Raw genomic sequence first — 16767 nt, forward strand, 5'->3', positions numbered from 1 at the left:
GATACCCCTAAGGGAAAAAGGGCAGATTTTGTTTACAACAGGGTATGTACTTTTGGTAGGGGACATTTCATGCTCCATCTGGAGTTTTGTCCACCTTTGGTCCCCTCTCCCTGCACTCAGCTGCCACCTGCAGCTTCTAGAAACTTGCAGAATGTGACAGCAGCCACATCCTGGGAATGGCTTTGACTGGCCAGCTAAACCAAGTGAGGGTGGCCGATGGGTCTCAAACCCTCAGTGAGTTAGGCACTTCCCCTGCCTGCGAAGACTGAGTGGAAGAAAAGGCACAAAGCATTTCTCTTAGGTATAATGGGTACAGATATACCGAGAGATTTGAGGAGGGTATTCATGTACGCAACCACCGCCACAAGAACAATTAATAGTCAAAGGTTGGAAAGGAGAGAATATGGAACAAAGAACAAAAATGGAATGGCAGGCGAAATTACTGGATTATGTAGAACTGGCAAAAATGACAGGGAGAATTAGGAATCAATCTGATCAAAGGTTTAATAGAGAATGGGATAAATACATATTATATTTAAAAGAACACTGTGATCATGTGAAATCTTTGGCAGGAATATACAGTTGATATAGAAAACGATGGGGAGATCAGAAGTCATAATAGGAAACTCTTATGTATAAAAATATTCTGGTTTTGGGAGTTTTTTTGTTTTTTTATATAGGTCATTTGTTATTTGTTTTTTTTAAATGTTTTTATTTGTTTTGATAAAGTGTTTAAAATCAATAAAAATTATAAAAAGGGGGGTGGGGGAGAAAAGGCACAAGGCAATCTCTCATGAAGACTTGCCTGTACTTGGCCATCCCAGGCCCCCTCTCAAATAACGTACCCGTCTTAAGGTTGCACTCTTGCTTAGGAGTAAGCCACTGAATTCACCACGCCTACTCAGTCATTCTTGTATGGCGTCCTTATTTTATTTTCATGTTGCCATCATTTTTAAGGACAGAGGGTCTATAATGCAGTCCGCGTAGCTCAGTACACCAAACTGGTTCACAAGACCGCTGGATGTGCAGGATCCCAGAGAGCTTTGCTCCTTCCCAATCCTTCTTACTGACCCCACTCCACCCCATCCTGACCTAAACCAAGGATTGGCTTAGGATGCTCTCCAAACTTGGGCTCAAGGTTAAACTCTCTCCTTCCTAACCATGAGCTGCAGTCAATGTCTCGCTCAGCCACTGTGTCTTGTTCATTGTCTTTAGCAGCTGCGCAACGGGTCAACATAAGCAGGCGAGGGTAGGATCCTTTGGCTTTGATCCACACATAGCGTTGCAGCCAAAGAATCCTAACATCACCTCAAATGTACAAAATCTCCATCTTCTTTTGGTGAGCTCTAAGAAATTCAAGGTGCAAGCACATCTGAACTCATTTACTTTCCGTTTCATCCTTCAAAATCTGAAGAATACGGTCAGCTAAGTTGTGTTTTGCCCACTCTAGGGTTGTTTGGAATAAGGGCGGCCGTTTTCCTTTACTGAGCAATGAAAAGGTTCTTATTGTGCAAAGAAAAACCGTCAGAGCCATAAAACATGTAGCCTAATAGCATTAAGAAGGGAAATATCTGCTGGGATCTTGTCAAAGAACGGTACACTTGCTTCTGAGCAGAGCACAGAACATGGAGTACAGCTGAATGCTTTATGGGTACTTGCAGACTGCCACTATTCAGCTGGAAGGCTTCAAGCGCAGAGCAGGACTTTAGGTTTGCACAATTAAAGCGAATCAAAGTGCTCTGTCGCCTAAGTGCAACTGCGTTGCAGGGGATTTTACTAGATGACCCTCACAGTCCCTTCTATGATTGTGTCTGGCAACTTATGCCAGTGAAGCAGATTAGCCAGGAAGGAAGGCTCATTGTCTTCAGAACACTTGCTACTCATTTACACAAAAAAGCACGATGGGTGGCTTAACCAGGCGCCAAACTCAGCCAAGCAAAAGATGCCTTAAGCAAGTCATGGGTGTTTCGGGGAAAAGTTGGAAACTGGTTGTGTGCAACTGCATTCTGACGGATCAGTAGTTGCTGACTATTAATCATCTCGGCTTGTGACCTCTGCAGTTCCAGTTGTGCTCATGCCGCTATAAATAGAGATCAGATGCCTGTGCTATGCAGATGAATGTAGTTGCAGGTAATCTTCCAGATCCTCCTTATAGTACAAGAATGTGGGGAAATTCAGCAGCCAGAAACATCCTAGCCAGACACTGGAGAGACCTGTCAGGAGTAAGCATGGGCCAATGGTATCAAATGGTATGGGAAACAGCCTTATTAGAAAAACTAACCAAGAAACCAGGGGTCGGCAAACTTTTTCAGCAGGGGGCCGGTCCACTGTCCCTCAGACCTTGTGGGTGGCAAGACTATATATTGGGGGGGAAATGAATGAATTCCTATGCCCCACAAATAACCCAGAGATGCATTTTAAATAAAAGCACACATTCTACTCATGTAAAAACACCAGGCAGGCCCCACAAATAACCCATTTTAATTAAAAGCACACACTCTACTCATGTAAAAACACACTGATTCCCAGACCATCCGCGGGCCGGATTTAGAAGGTGATTGGGCCGGATCCGGCCCCCGGGCCTTAGTTTGCCTACTCATGCAATAATCTGACACAGGGACAAATAGAAGAAGATGCCTTCACCCCAGTATGGTTCCCCTTTATCACATACACAGCCCAACAAGACAACAACAAGAATCCGCCTACAGCATACAAATCAATCTGGCTAACCAGATTCAAAAATACACAGTCACACCCTGCTCACACACAAAAACAATTCTCAATACAGCCAACCAAAAATGAACAACCACACCCTAGGCTACCCATAATCTTTCTCACCACCAAGGAAACACAACGAGCGAATAGTAAGAGAACCCATACAAGTAACGCTGATACAAAACCCCACACATACACTAAGAAGAACAGAAGCATAACCACCTGACACCACTCCACTTACCATTCCCCTCCCCCCTCTCTTTTCTTCCTAATTGTTCAAACCAATTCATTAACCAGGAACTTATACATTGACTACTAATAATGAACCATATGTTGTAGATATTACTCCACATTTATTATGCTATATTTGTGATATACAATTGACATGAGAAATCTTGGTATACTTATTTGTGTAACATTATTCTTGTTTATAAAACCCAATGAAAAAAAGAATGTGGGGAAATGAAATGGAGGAGGGTCTTTGCTAGTCCCCTGCTAAATGTATTCTTCCGCATGCAAAAAATAAAATGCATTCAGTATTTTCCACATCTTAGTTTCTGTTGCAATCCTATGCTCATTTAAATGGGAGTTAGCTTCAGGGATAATGTTATTTTTACTTTTTACTTTAATTTTTGTGCCCAACTAGCTGGACCCTGTCTCCTGGCTGCCAGTTGTCTGCAGCTCAGTCTTGACTGCCTAGCAACTCTTTCCATCAGCACAGTTTTGCTTTCTTCCCTCTCAATGAAGCCGTATTGCCTAGATTCTCTTATTGGAAAACAGGAATAGGAACACATAAAGGAAATAAATGCCAGCTGTCATCACAGCAGTTCACATCATAATTGCTTGAGGTGTCAGGACTGTCTCTGAGTCCGATGCGTTTTCTGCGAGGACCAAAATGCCCAGTACAAGAAAGTATCATTTTTCTTGGGTAGAAAATGTGCAAAGATTTTCAGCTTTAGTCTAATTCTGCCATTAGCTACACTCTTAAGAAACAGAATTAAAAGCTTTCGTTTAAATGCTTGGCTATTGTTTGACAATTCCTAAAAGCTTTCCTTTTTACCAAAGCAAGAGGTTGTTTGCAGCTTCTAACTCCTATATATGGAATTAATGTTTCTACCTGTGGTTTTTGTTTCTTTTAAACATGTATATTATTTGACGGAGGAATTGTTTTGTTGCTGATTCCTTAAATTGCTTCCTGTGCTGAGAAGGGAGTCTCTAAATATTGGGAATGAACAAATAAGATTTGTTCCGTTCTCCTTTCTGAACTGTCAAATGCCAAACCACCTCTTCATCTCTAATGATCCCATACAGAAATACATCCCATTGAGTTAAGTGGGGCTTATTCCCGTGGATATATAGGATTTCAGCTTAAATGTTTAACTGTGTGGTCCGATGGATTTTTACTCTGAAGCAAGTGTCAAGTGAGAGTACAAAGAATGGCGGTATCTGACGGTTAGATGCTCTGTTTCAAAGCCGGAGGTTGCTTGCAGCTTCTAAACGGATGCTGAGTAGAGGTTAACATGAAACTCCTGTGGTTAGAAAGCATTTGCTGGCTTGACAGGCCTGTAAATTCCAAGGTGATGACTCCTGTCACCTACATTCTCAGCTGCAACTCAATCTGCTCCAATTCCTCATTGGCCTGGCGTTAGCTTGTTGACAACTGCTGACTCATCGCTGTCATTCATATTATTTGGAGCGTCTCTCCCCCACCCCATCCCCACCTCATCTATGGAAGCAGAACAAAACGGAAGAAGCAACTGTTCCCTCCGTTCAGATCTTCAATAGCAATAAAACAGCCACAATGGAATTAAATTACCATTGTCAAAAGTCCTGCAGTCGTGACCAGAACATCATCGGAGCTTTACACTAGACCAGCTCCTTCAGACGAGGTCGGTTCTCAGATTGATCATAAAGGTCGCAAAACAGTTCAATGAACCCAGCCATTTGTGCGAAACCTTCCTTTAGGAGTTATGAGTTAGCGAGCTGTAATTCTATGTATAACATCATCCCCTACTGGTTTGACGGGAAAATAGGTTTGCAGTGCTTTCGATACCAAATGTTGATTGTGCATTTCTCAGCTCAGAAGAGGCAAATATTCGGAGGGTAAAGTTAAGGTAAAGGTAATGGTAAAGGGACCCCTGACCATTAGGTCCAGTCGTGACCGACTCTGGGGTTGCGGCGCTCATCTCGCTTTATTGGCCGAGGGAGTTGGCGTACAGCTTCCGGGGTCATGTGGCCAGCATGACTAAGCTGCTTCTGGCAAACCAGAGCAGCGCACGGAAACGCCGTTTACCTTCCTGCCAGAGTGGTACCTATTTATCTACTTGCACTTTGACCTGCTTTCGAACTGCTAGGTGGGCAGGAGCAGGGACCGAGCAACGGGAGCTCACCCCGTCGCAGGGATTCGAACCGCCGACCTTCTGATCGGCAAGTCCTAGGCTCTGTGGTTTAACCCACAGCGCCACCTGCGTCCCTTCTATTCGGAGGGTACCATGCTGAATAATCAGAGGTTGACAACATGGTCCCCTCTGGATGTGACTGGACTCCCAGCTTCCTCCATTCTTGACCTTGGGCCATGATGGTTGGGGCTTTGGGAGTCCAACAACAACATCTGCACATTGTCATGTTGTCTACTGTTTATTCTGTTTGCGGCATTTATAGTTGTCTTTCTGTCAATGCAATTGAGGCTGTTTGCAATTTAAATTATTTCATGAAAAATAAAGGTGAAAAAGCCTTTTCTTTTCTTTTCTTTTCTTTTCTTTTCTTTTCTTTTCTTTTCTTTTCTTTTCTTTTCTTTTCTTGTTAAGGCAGAATTCTCTCAGGCTGTTTGGTAGTCTTGCCGGATGCAGATGGCAGGAATTTGAAGGCCTGGGCCTCTGCTCTTGCTGTCCCCTCAAGGTGTACACTACAGCCCATAATTTTGCTGGTCTCATTACTAGAGTGCGGGGAAAGGTCATTACTATTTCTGTAACTGCCGAAGAGGGAATTGACTCATTGGCTGCATTTGGACAAGCATGCCATGGATGGATTTAAAGTTGGTTTCATATCCTGACTTGTTTGAGGGCCATTAACCATAGTTCAGATGTGATGGGAAATGGGGAACTATAGTTAACTAAAGGCTTCCTGGCTTCTTTCCCAGCTTCTGCAAAAGGAGCAGCAAGGTAGCACACAAGGCTTATTCCTTAAAGCGTTTTGCTTTCCCAAAAGAAGACTGGGAACTGGTATTTTACCACTCACTGAGCTACAATTTCCAGCACCCTTAACAAACTACAGTTCCTAGAATTCTTTGGGGAAAGTTGTGTGCTTTAAAAATAGGGTATAACTTGGTTTATGAAGCCAAATTAGGGTATAACTTGGTTTATGAAGCCAAATTAGGATTGTCCAAGTGGCACCAGGAGAAGTCTCAAATATGTGGAAGATGGTCTTATGCACTCCAGCATAATGGGGATCGGAGTAATGAAGACAAAAAAGAGCACCACCATATCCTGAGTGCACGTTTGAAGCATCTCTCAGTGAATCAGTACTGATGACTTCCTTTTTCAGTAGCATCACAGACAAATCCACTTGTGTGTGATGGCAATCAGCCTGAAGGAGAAACCTGTCCAAAGCATGGTGCCACGTTTCATCCTAACATACACAAACTCCGATATGGACATCAAATAAACCGGCTATGCCAAGGGTGTGCCTGTTGGAAAGCCAGCACTGTATATCACTGGTTTCTTATAGAGTATACCTAACAACAGGGCTGGCCCTATGTTGAGGCAAAGTGAGGCGGCTGCCTCAGGTGGCAGATGCTGAGGTGCAGGGAAGCAACAGAGCTGTGGGTACCATGTGGCCTGCCCTGACACTCCTATGCTAAAAGAGACTCCTGGGAGGCCACTGGGACATTGCTGAAACAACTCTTGGGTTGGGGCAACTGGCTATTGTTGCTATTGGTGTTATTGATTTGTTGGTTTGTTTGTTGCTTGTATAGGATATCTTGTTTTTTAATGTTTGATCTTTTGTTGTGCTTTATGTTGTAAGCCGCGCAGAGTGACTGGGGAAACCCAGCCAGATGGGCAGGATATAAATTAAAACATTTATATTATATTATATTATATTATATTATATTATATTATATTATATTATATTATATATTATATATTATTTTATAATTACTGTATGTTATATTATAATGCTAGCCTGCTGCCCTCAAGTCCCGTGGAAGATACTGTCCTTTTGCCAGGTTCAACCTGGCTTCTGTATGTGCCTTGGGGGAGGGAGCTATCTTGTCTTTGCTTCAGGCAGCAAAATGTATTGAGCCAGCCCATCTTAACAAATTATTTTCACACATTGTGATGATGCACGCACAGTTTCTCTCTTCTCCATTATATATTCCCGTTAAAATATAAAAATAAACAGTTGTGTGTGAAGCAGGCCTTAGCTTTCTCTCTTTCTAGGACTCAGCTGCCATCTATAATATGGGGATAATACTACTGGCCTAGTTTATAGGGTTGTGATAAAGATTAAATATAATGCATGCAACGTGCTTAGGAAAAACATTGTATAAATACCGAGCATTCTACGCAATGGGATGCTGTTGTGGGAAGCGGCCAGAAATCCAGCGTCCTTATAAAATAAACAGTATGGATACTGCTGAATATGAATGTTCCTGTACAGGAACACTAGCAGACAACTCAGTCTTCCAAGGCAGGCGGGCAGAATATGTTTGCAAAAATAGCAAGAGTGGGGAAAACAGCTTCCCAACAGTGTGGCTAAGCTTCAAAGAATGCTGAAAGATTTATCGCAAATCCGAGAGGCAAAGAGAACAAAAACATAAAACTGTTGATATTGCTGCTTTTGTTGACACAACAGAAAGTGAAAATTGCTGATGAAGACCCTGCAGTCTGAAACTTAATCCAGATTTGGATACATTAGAGCATATATTTGAAGGAAATGGAGCATGTTTGAACAGCTATTATGAAACAGAACGAGGGCCAGAAGAACTGCTCATTCTGGAAACATCAAGTGCCGTTTCATAGGTTGTTAAACACTAACATGGAAGGACCATTTTAGCCTTATTCAGACACAGAGAAAGAATTCTCAGGCAATACATGATGCTCATTATGGACAGTAGGAATATGTTGTGGAACAATGGTGAGGTCCATAAATTATCACATTGGTTTTCAAGCTTACAGTGGGGGCAGGGGATTGGGTTTGTGAAGAGTTTATTAGAGGTTCCTCAATTAGGAAGATCACTACTGCTGGGCAAATTGCTGTGGCCAATTTCTCCCCTTGCAGGAGAGTCTTTTGTGTGCATTTTATGTTGCATGAACTAATAAAGCAGCGCCAACAATGCTCCAGGTGAACTGATTGCTTACCTAGAAGATGGAATGCTTCAGAATTCTGTGGTCAAGTTTCCCAGTGCATCAGAACTGGTCGTGATCCCTATATTTGCCTCTGCTTGCCACAACTATGATGTAGAATGGAAAGCGAGAAGCGAGGGGCACCAAATTCTGGCATTCCACAGGGACCCACTGCAAGCAGCTGGAAAATGGAAGTGACTTGAAAAGGAGAACGGCCTTGTTACATTTCAAGCTTCTAACATGCACATCGTTCAATATACAAAAGGGATCCACATCTGGTAGACTTAGCTACAACTCTACCGCAGCAATAAAAATCCACAGGCAAGTCAATCACTTTCAGTCATTCCACCTGTGTAATGGGAATAAGAGTGACCTCACACAAGGTTTTCACAAGAGCCAATGAGATATAACTTATAAAATGTAAGGATCATACCGATGTACAGCTGAGGAAAGCCCAGCAGAATCCATCTAGTTCAGCATCCGATTTTCCACGTTGCTCAATCAGATCTTTGGGAAAGCTCACAAGATTATAGCAGCACCTTCTTGCTTGTGTTCCATGAAAGTGGTTTGTAGAGGCATGCTGTTTCCGATTCTGGAGAAAGCATACAGCCATTATGATGAGCAGTCATGTCCTCTGTGAATTTATCTAATCCCCTTTGGAGCCATCTCCTGTCTGCTACACTGGCCAGCCAGATCTTTGGGTGCTCACAACTACCGTATTTTTTGCTCTATAAGACTCACTTTTTCCCTCCTAAAAAGTAAGGGGAAATGTGTGTGCGTCTTATGGAGCAAATGCAGGCTGCGCAGCTATCCCAGAAGCCAGAACAGCAAGAGGGATTGCTGCTTTCACTGCGCAGTGATCCCTCTTGCTGTTCTGGCTTCTGAGATTCAGAATATTTTTTTTCTTGTTTTCCTCCTCCCAAAACTTGTGGTCTGGTGCGTCTTATAGAGCGAAAAATACGGTAATTCTCTAAACCACCTGCCTCACACCTGACATCATAGGCAACATCAGGTATGGGGCAGGTGTTGAGATGGCTACAAAGGAATAATTGGTAGCTTAAAGTAAACCCACTAGTAAAATTGGAGTAAAAACCCCAAAACCTCTGCTTTAGCAGCAGTTTCGATTAAAACTGTTTTGCACTATCAATCACCTGATGACATAATCTCATCAGGTGATTGACATGTGGGTTGTCCCACCCACCTGTCAAAGTTGGCCTACAGGGGTGGAACCAGTTAAGGATCTGGCCCACTGGGGCAAAAAGTTTCCCCATCCTGGTCTCTGGCACCTGACATTCAAATGTACTGTGCTTCTCAGAATGGATGTCCTCGGGGCTTTCTTTTGGCCAGAACTCACCGGCACCTCTCAGGTGGGAGCGATTGCTGTTATAAGAGAAAAGGGAGGTGTTCGTGGTGAAGTTCCAGCATCTCTTTTTCTAGAAAAATAGCACCGGATGTTCCATTTAGAGATCATAACTCTGTAACTATCAGCTTAACTAGTCCTCCATGAATTAGTAAAAAAAAACTCATTTAAACCCTAACCATAGCATCTCATAGTGGCGAATTCCACAACCTATTAATGCAATTAGCACATTGTAGGCTCCGAATGCCACATAAAGGATAGACAATAGGCTGCCCAGGACAGCTTTGGAACTCGGGCAGAGAGATTTAGCTGGGGAGGGTGGGGGAAAGTTGGTGGATAATTTCCGCCTCTTCAGTAATGGTCTTCAGACTCTGGCTGAAATCCCAGTGAAAACTGGACGTGCGTATGCACAAGAAAGTGGAAAGAGTCCGAGTGTCCATTGTCCCTCTCTTGCTTCCCCCGGGGGGATCTTTCACAGCGCTGAGTAAATATTAATTTTGGCACCGGCCCTTCTGTGATGTGGCGATTTCCCACTCTAGCTGCCTTCTTGAAGTCACAGTGCCTTTCAGTCTGTACTCCTGGGAAACGGAGAAGGTTCACCAAGAAATGAACCTCTCCTTTTCATAGCAAACAAGTTTGGAGGGGAGGTAGCCAAGAAGGCTGTAACCAGATCACTTAATATTTCAACGGTGGTGGGGCATATCATTCAGGAGAGAGAGAGAGATCAGCAACTGTTCCAAAGGAGATGGAACCGACAATATAATTCCATCAGCTCTACAGGGCGTTTAACCCACTTAGCAGCCAATTAAGTTGCTTCCCCACTGGGTTTTGTTTCTTCTGGGAGAGCCCACAACCCCAAAGAAGGTGCCTGTGCATCAGCAAGCAATGCATAACATACTAGCCCAATTTCTTAGCAATCCTGTGCATAATTAGCTAGCATTGTACAGCTGAAATTCTTTTTAATCGTTTTCTGGGGGTAAGTGCTCTTGAACTCCGTGGCAATTATTATTATTATTATTACTATTATTATTATTATTATTATTATTATTAATGTATACCCTGCCCATCTGGCTGGGTTTCCCCAACCACTCTGGGCGGCTCCCAACAGATTAAAAACACAATAAAACATCAAATATTAAAAACTTCCCTAAACAGGGCTGCCTTCAGATGTCTTCTAAAAGTCAGATAGTTGTTTATTTCCTTGACATCTGATGGGAGGGCATTCCACAGGGCAGTTGCCACAACCGAGAAGGCCCTCTGCCTGGTTCCCTGTAACCTCACTTCTCGCATGAGGGAACCGCCAGAAGGCCCTTGGAGCTGGACCTCAGTGTTCGGGCTGAATGATGGGGGTGGAGACACTCCTTCAGGTATACTGGGCCGAGGCCGTTTAGGGCTTTAAAGGTCAGCACCAACACTTTGAATTGTGCTCAGGTCTTTCAGGACTGGTGTTATATAGTCTCAGCAGCCACTCCCAGTCACCAGTCTAGCTGCCTCGTTCTGGATTAATTGTAGTTTCCGGTTCACCTTCAAAGGTAGCCCCATATAGAGCGCTACCTTTGAAGGTGACACAGAAACTACAATTATTTCTTACTGCATGGGCCCAGCTTGTAAAACAGTGAGCTTCAACAAAGATATTAAGCCAGCTGAAATGCGACTTTGAACTGTTAGTGCAAAGGATTAGAAGCGCAAAGGATTGTTGGCAGAGAGCAGGTGTGAAGCAGGGACCCCATTTATAAAAAGGCAAGAAGTATGCAGCCTCTGTCTAATTCCCCTCCCTCATTCTCCAGCTTCCTGTATTCTAATATGTCCCAAACAACAACAACAAAGCTCCATTATCATTCACTAGCAAGAGCAAGGAGAATCCATCAGTTACTGTGGTGCTCCAGCAGAGAATCATCGTTGCTCCTGAAAAATGTCCCACATTCCTCCTTCACTAAGCCGTCCTGATGATCTTTGGATCAAAAGGCAGTGGACGCAGCTTCTGACTTAGGGATGGGGAACCTGTGGCTCTCAGATGTTGAACTCCAACTTCCATCCGCCGCTCTCCAACATGGCCAGTGGTCAGGGTTGATGGGAGTTGCAGTCTGAGAATATCTGGAGGGCAACAGCTTCCTCATCCCTGTCACTAAAACAAGTGCTGTCACATTCAGGGAAACTAAACCCTTCAGTGCCTCTCACTGCTCCTGATATCTCACCACCCTCCCTGCCTCCTCACGTGTTCAGAGAAGTGGGGATCAGGTAACGATATCTAGCCAGAGTGCTCTCCTGTTTATGATCAGAGAATGCTATAATATTTCATTGTACAGTACATACTGCTCTAGGGGAATTTTGATTTCCGGTTAATTGCTTTACTTATTTTCTTTAGCAGACGAACCATGGTATACATCTGTATGTAAACTAAATCAATACAGGTTTTTTAATGCCTTGGAAGCATAACTAGATAGCTGGAGCATGATTTATAGGAACTGTTACTACTCCCTTCTTAGCAAATTGACGGTATAATGAGATTTGGGCTGTAATTCTAGATGCACTTACCTAGGAGTAAACTTTACTGAATTCAACGGGAGTTGCTTCTCAGAATCCAAGAGATATGTTACTTTCATTTTCCTTGCAGAGGAAACATCTGCATTGATGAAACCCATAGGGCTTTCGTGAAATGTTTGAGTTAGTGGAGCAATTTTCTAAGAGGTTTTGCTTCTACCTAGTGGTAGAAATGTGAATTGTGCAAAAGGCTGCCCCCGCTTCCTTTGTTTGTAAAGGATTTGGCACCAATGAACTGTGAACTCTGCCAGCTCAGAACGTAGGAATACATGCCTTGGCTCTGAAGCCAAGCTCTGAAGAAGATTTATACTCTCTGAATCATGGTACATAAATAGCCACTTTCCCAAGCAAGAAAGAATTGCTTCCAGTCAATGGGACAGGGAAGTTTTTCTAGAGAGACCAGTACAGGTATTTGTGGGCTAGCAATTTTTGATGACTTATTTGCAGTCTGTAGGACTGATCTGAAATACAGAATCACTCTGACTAGAGATTCAGAGTTCTAGATTCTGTCCTCATTGGCCAAGCTGCCTGCTCCTCCCGCTGGCTCCCAAAAGCCACTGTGATTGGGTAGGAAGAGTTGGCATCCTTCTGTCTTGGGGAACAACAGAGGAATGTGCCTTTGGGGTTGAGGTCAAGCTGTTGGAAAGTTGCAGCTCCTGCTGTGGCTGTGGAGACTGATACAGGAGAGACATGTTTTGTTGCAGCTGGGGCAGATGAAGGTGCCTAGTTGTGCTGCTGCAGATGCACCATTGTGTTTCTTCTCCCTGCGCTCCTCCCAGGGGCCATTTCTCCGCTGGTCACTTCTGTGGATGCACAACCTGTCTATCTCTAAGCACCGCGGTCCTCTGCAAGGGATTCATTCCCACACAACAGGGTTGACGTTGCCAGCCTTCATGTCAAGTTTGCAGACATCTTTGTAACACAGAGTTTGGGCCTGGTGTCTGAAGCCGCCTCCTCAGAGCACGTCCTTGGGGATCCTGCCATCTTCCATTCTGTGGGTATGACCAGGTCAGTGTAGACGTCGCTGAGACAGGAGTGCAAACATGCTGGAAATGTGGGCTTAGGAGAGCACATCTTTGTTTGAAACTCTGTCCTGCCGTGTGGTACCCAAAATTTTCCTTATGCAGAGCATGTGGAAGGCATTGAGGCATCGCTCCTGGCAGTTGTAAGTTGCCCACAACTTACATCCATAAAGCAGGGTGCTCAACACACAAGTCTGTTAGACCTTCATCTTGGTATTCATTGTTAGCAACACATTCTCCCATACCCTTTTGGAGAGGTGAGCAATTGCAAAATGACCCGGTGAAGCCAGAGCCATTAAGGGCCATTGAGGACCATTGGCAATGCAAGAGAACAGTCTTGCCCCCCACCCTGAGGTGTGAACAGAGATAGGGGATTTGGAAGGTTGCCTGGGTAACTGGACGTGATGTCACAGGAAGAGTTTGGGGCCTCTGGCATGAGGCTTGGGATAGCTGAGGAGAGGCCAGACCAACCTGGGCAAGCTGGTTGAAGGGAGGCTGGGAGAGATGCCTTGGACTACTGTCATCTTGAGATGACCATGCTGTGAGATCTGGACTCCTCCCATCTAAATTCAGTATGTGAATAAGTGACATTTCTTAAAGCTATGGGAACCTCCACTGCACCTTCAATTCTCCAAAGGGGCGCAAACCCTGGTTGAGGACCAAGACCCCTGGAATCACATGCATGGCTCAGCAGGGATTGGGGTGGGCTTCTGCAGTGCCCTAATCTCTTAACCTGTTCCTCAGTCTAAGCAATTTGTCTGTGATGTGGAGGCACTGCCTAAGCAGCTCTTCTTTTCCATCTCCTCTATTTGGTTGCTGCTCTGGACTTGTTTTGGACCTCTCTGTTGTTGTTGTTTAGTCATTTAGTCGTGCCCGACTCTTCGTGACGCCATGGACCAGAGCACGCCAGGCCCTCCTGTCTTCCACTGCCTCCCGCAGTCAAATTCATGCTGGTAGCTTCAAGAACACTGTCCAACCATCTCGTCCTCTGTCCTCCCCTTCTCCTTCTGCCCTCAATCTTTTCCAACATCAGGGTCTTTTCCAGGAAGTCTTCTCTTCTCACGAGGTGGCCAAAGTATTGGAGCCTCAGCATCACAATCTGTCCTTCTAGTGAGCACTCAGGGCTGATTTCCTTAAGAATGGAGAGGTTTGATCTTCTTGCAGTCCATGAGACTCTCAAGAGTCTCCTCCAGCACCATAACCTCTCTGGGATGCTCTAAATGCGAGGTGGATGGGTGGGAGGAACCTCTCAAAGAAAGAGTCAGAGGGCATGCCTTTCTCTGCTCCTCAGCTGAGATTGATGTAATCTGGGTATCTGTGGGTTTTTGTGGGGGTTTTTTAGAAAAAAACAATAGAAACTGAAGCTTGAACCCCTTTCCCCTCAAGTCCACATACTGGCTCTCTTCCAGCCTCTGTGTCTGATTCCATTATTTAACAAAGACCATCCCTAAAAAAGAATAGTGCATAACAGGAAGTGCAGGGAATGGCTCCTGTTATCTTTGGTGTTGCTGTGAGTCCCCACTCCCTGCTCCACAAATGAATAGGGTTGACATGGTCTGCAAATTGTGCATCCTCACTTATTCTTTTTTTTTCCTTTAATTTTTTTTGACAAATTAATATACATAAATAAATAAGAATAAAAATGTGCACCCTACCACCAAACCATTCCATTGTTAACTATCCAACTTCCCAAAATTTCAACACCTCTTGCGATGGTTTGACCCCTTTCCGTTTTAACAGCACAAATTCTACAAACACCTTCCATATCTCCTCAAAATCATATCTCCTGCATATTCCCCAACTTACCTTAATAGCACACATTAATTTGTCATTAATAGCTATATCCCACACCTCTTTATACCATTCTTCCATTTAATATTCTGCTTGCCCCTTTACTTCCTAGCTGTAATAATTCGTGCTGCTGTCAATAAATTTGTGAGCAAATCCTCACTTATTCTTAGGACAAGAAGAGATAATGCTAAATATAGGATATGGATTCCAGGGTTAGGTGAGGAACGGGGAGAGGGATATGGTCCACCCTGCTTTGCCCATTTGGGCAAACACTCACAAAGTACTCACCCCCCAACACACCTAGCGCCACATTTCTTCTCTGGTTTGGGCTGGCCAGTTTGTTTTCATTCTGGAAAAAAACAACACTGGGGAATTTCCTAGGTTATAATTGCCCAAGATGACATAATTATAGCTAAACTAACAAGCTTACACTTTAACGCACGTAGCTGACAAGCAACGCAGCAATACCAGTTCAATTTATTAAAAGTGGGAGGGTTGCTTCCCTCTCTGTTTATGAAACTTTACTGAGTGATCCCTTTTAATGAAACGATGCAAGGTGCCTGAATGATCTGGGTAGCAAGTACAGGCTTGGATTCAGGCGCATATATAACTAGAAGAGAGAATTCCCCCAATCTGATGAGCCTGTCGCAAGCCTCTTGCTTGTGTATAGGTGGATTTTCTGGGCTGACGGCAAACTATATGGCACATCCCAATAATGCCCTGTATTTCCCTGCTTCCTTGGTTTCACAGGATAAAGGACAAGGAGAGAGGCTGTGCACATGCAGGGCAGTTTGAAGATGAATTTGATGCATCCCATGTATGTCGATTTTTCACATCAGCCGCAAGACATTGCCCTGCACTTTCCCCTATTTCATTGGGATTTTCCCAATCCATGCAGTAAGGGAGGGGGGCAATCCAACACAGAATCACATGTTATCTAAGGCACTGAAATGGATTGTATGGGGAGCATTTTTCTACATGTGGTGGTGTTTTCCTAGATGCCATGTAACGTCCCTTGCTTCTGTTGGTGAGGCTCCTCGGTGGGCTGCTGGTGGAGTCCAATGTGACATACACTTTAAAAATCATTTTTCACCCGCTCTTTTGTGCAAATCTGATATATCAGAAAACTTGTATCTCAGTTTATTTGTTTTTTATGCCTGTGCACAGGTAAACAACTACCTGTGTATATGGCCATGATGGACCTCAAGTTTCTGGAACTCAATGAGGGAGGGCAAGTTCTAACTAAGGAGAAGGGACAGAAAACAATGAGACAGAATTCAGTTGAAAGCATTTATGCGTGGATGAACGTGCCCCAAGGTGCACATGGGAAAATGGGATATGTGTGTTAGGCTGCTGCCAGCGACTCCCAGCCTGTATTTACAGAATTTACAGAGAGAGGCTATAGAACCCAGCCTCTTGGATAATGGCGTTGTCCCAAATGAATCTCCACCCGTCTCCCCCACTTCTTCATTTGTCACTTCTGCAGCTAAGTGCCCTCTGCCTTTGAGCTATTTGCTCTCCTGCTTTTAAGACTCGCCAGGTTCTGGGAGATGGAGGGTCTGGAATGCTTTCTAAAGACACTGTGTCCATCAGCTGTCGCCTTCCTGGTGCTGCGTCCTCCTCCTCTACCATTATTTTCCAACTTTCCCCCTCCTCTGCCTCTGTGCTATGACCTCCCACAAACCCCTGTTGTAAATCTCAACCTCTTACTCCTCCGTGGAATGGTCAAGCTGGGGAGGCAGTCTCCACCATTCCTCCTCTACACAGTCCCTGACAAAGTGTGGCCTACAGGCACATTAACAATCTGCTGAGTGCCATTGCAGAAGTGATCATTTAATAAATTTCTCCTCTGTAATGGACTATGAAGTCTCTCTCTCTCTCTCTCTCTCTCTCTCTCTCTCACACACACACACACACACACACACACATACTGCCCTTTATTTGCAAAACAACTCAGCGCAGTTCACAACAACATCACCAACCATGAGCCAGA

At 44.2% G+C, this 16767-nt stretch overlaps 1 protein-coding gene across 3 annotated transcripts in view; it reads right to left on the minus strand.

Annotated features, from left to right (window-relative positions):
- Window positions 1-16767, minus strand: part of LOC308486692 (uncharacterized protein) — a 36244-nt gene that overhangs the window by 8678 nt on the left and 10799 nt on the right. Inside the window, exons 2-3 of one of the 3 annotated variants that reach the window (XM_081023851.1) lie at window positions 8494-8652; window positions 1872-2213 (exon numbers count right to left, since the gene is read on the minus strand). In XM_081023851.1, coding sequence (XP_080879977.1) covers window positions 2193-2213; window positions 8494-8652 — 180 coding nt within the window. In that variant the 3' untranslated portion in view covers window positions 1872-2192. Of the gene's footprint in view, window positions 1-1871; window positions 2214-8493; window positions 8653-15074; window positions 15124-16767 lie in introns of those variants that run through there. The other 2 variants (XM_081023850.1, XM_081023852.1) reach the window with 2 other exon arrangements.

This window comes from Podarcis pityusensis (genome assembly GCF_964106645.2).
Source record: "Podarcis pityusensis genome assembly, chromosome: 10".
NCBI classification, from domain to species: domain Eukaryota; kingdom Metazoa; phylum Chordata; class Lepidosauria; order Squamata; family Lacertidae; genus Podarcis; species Podarcis pityusensis.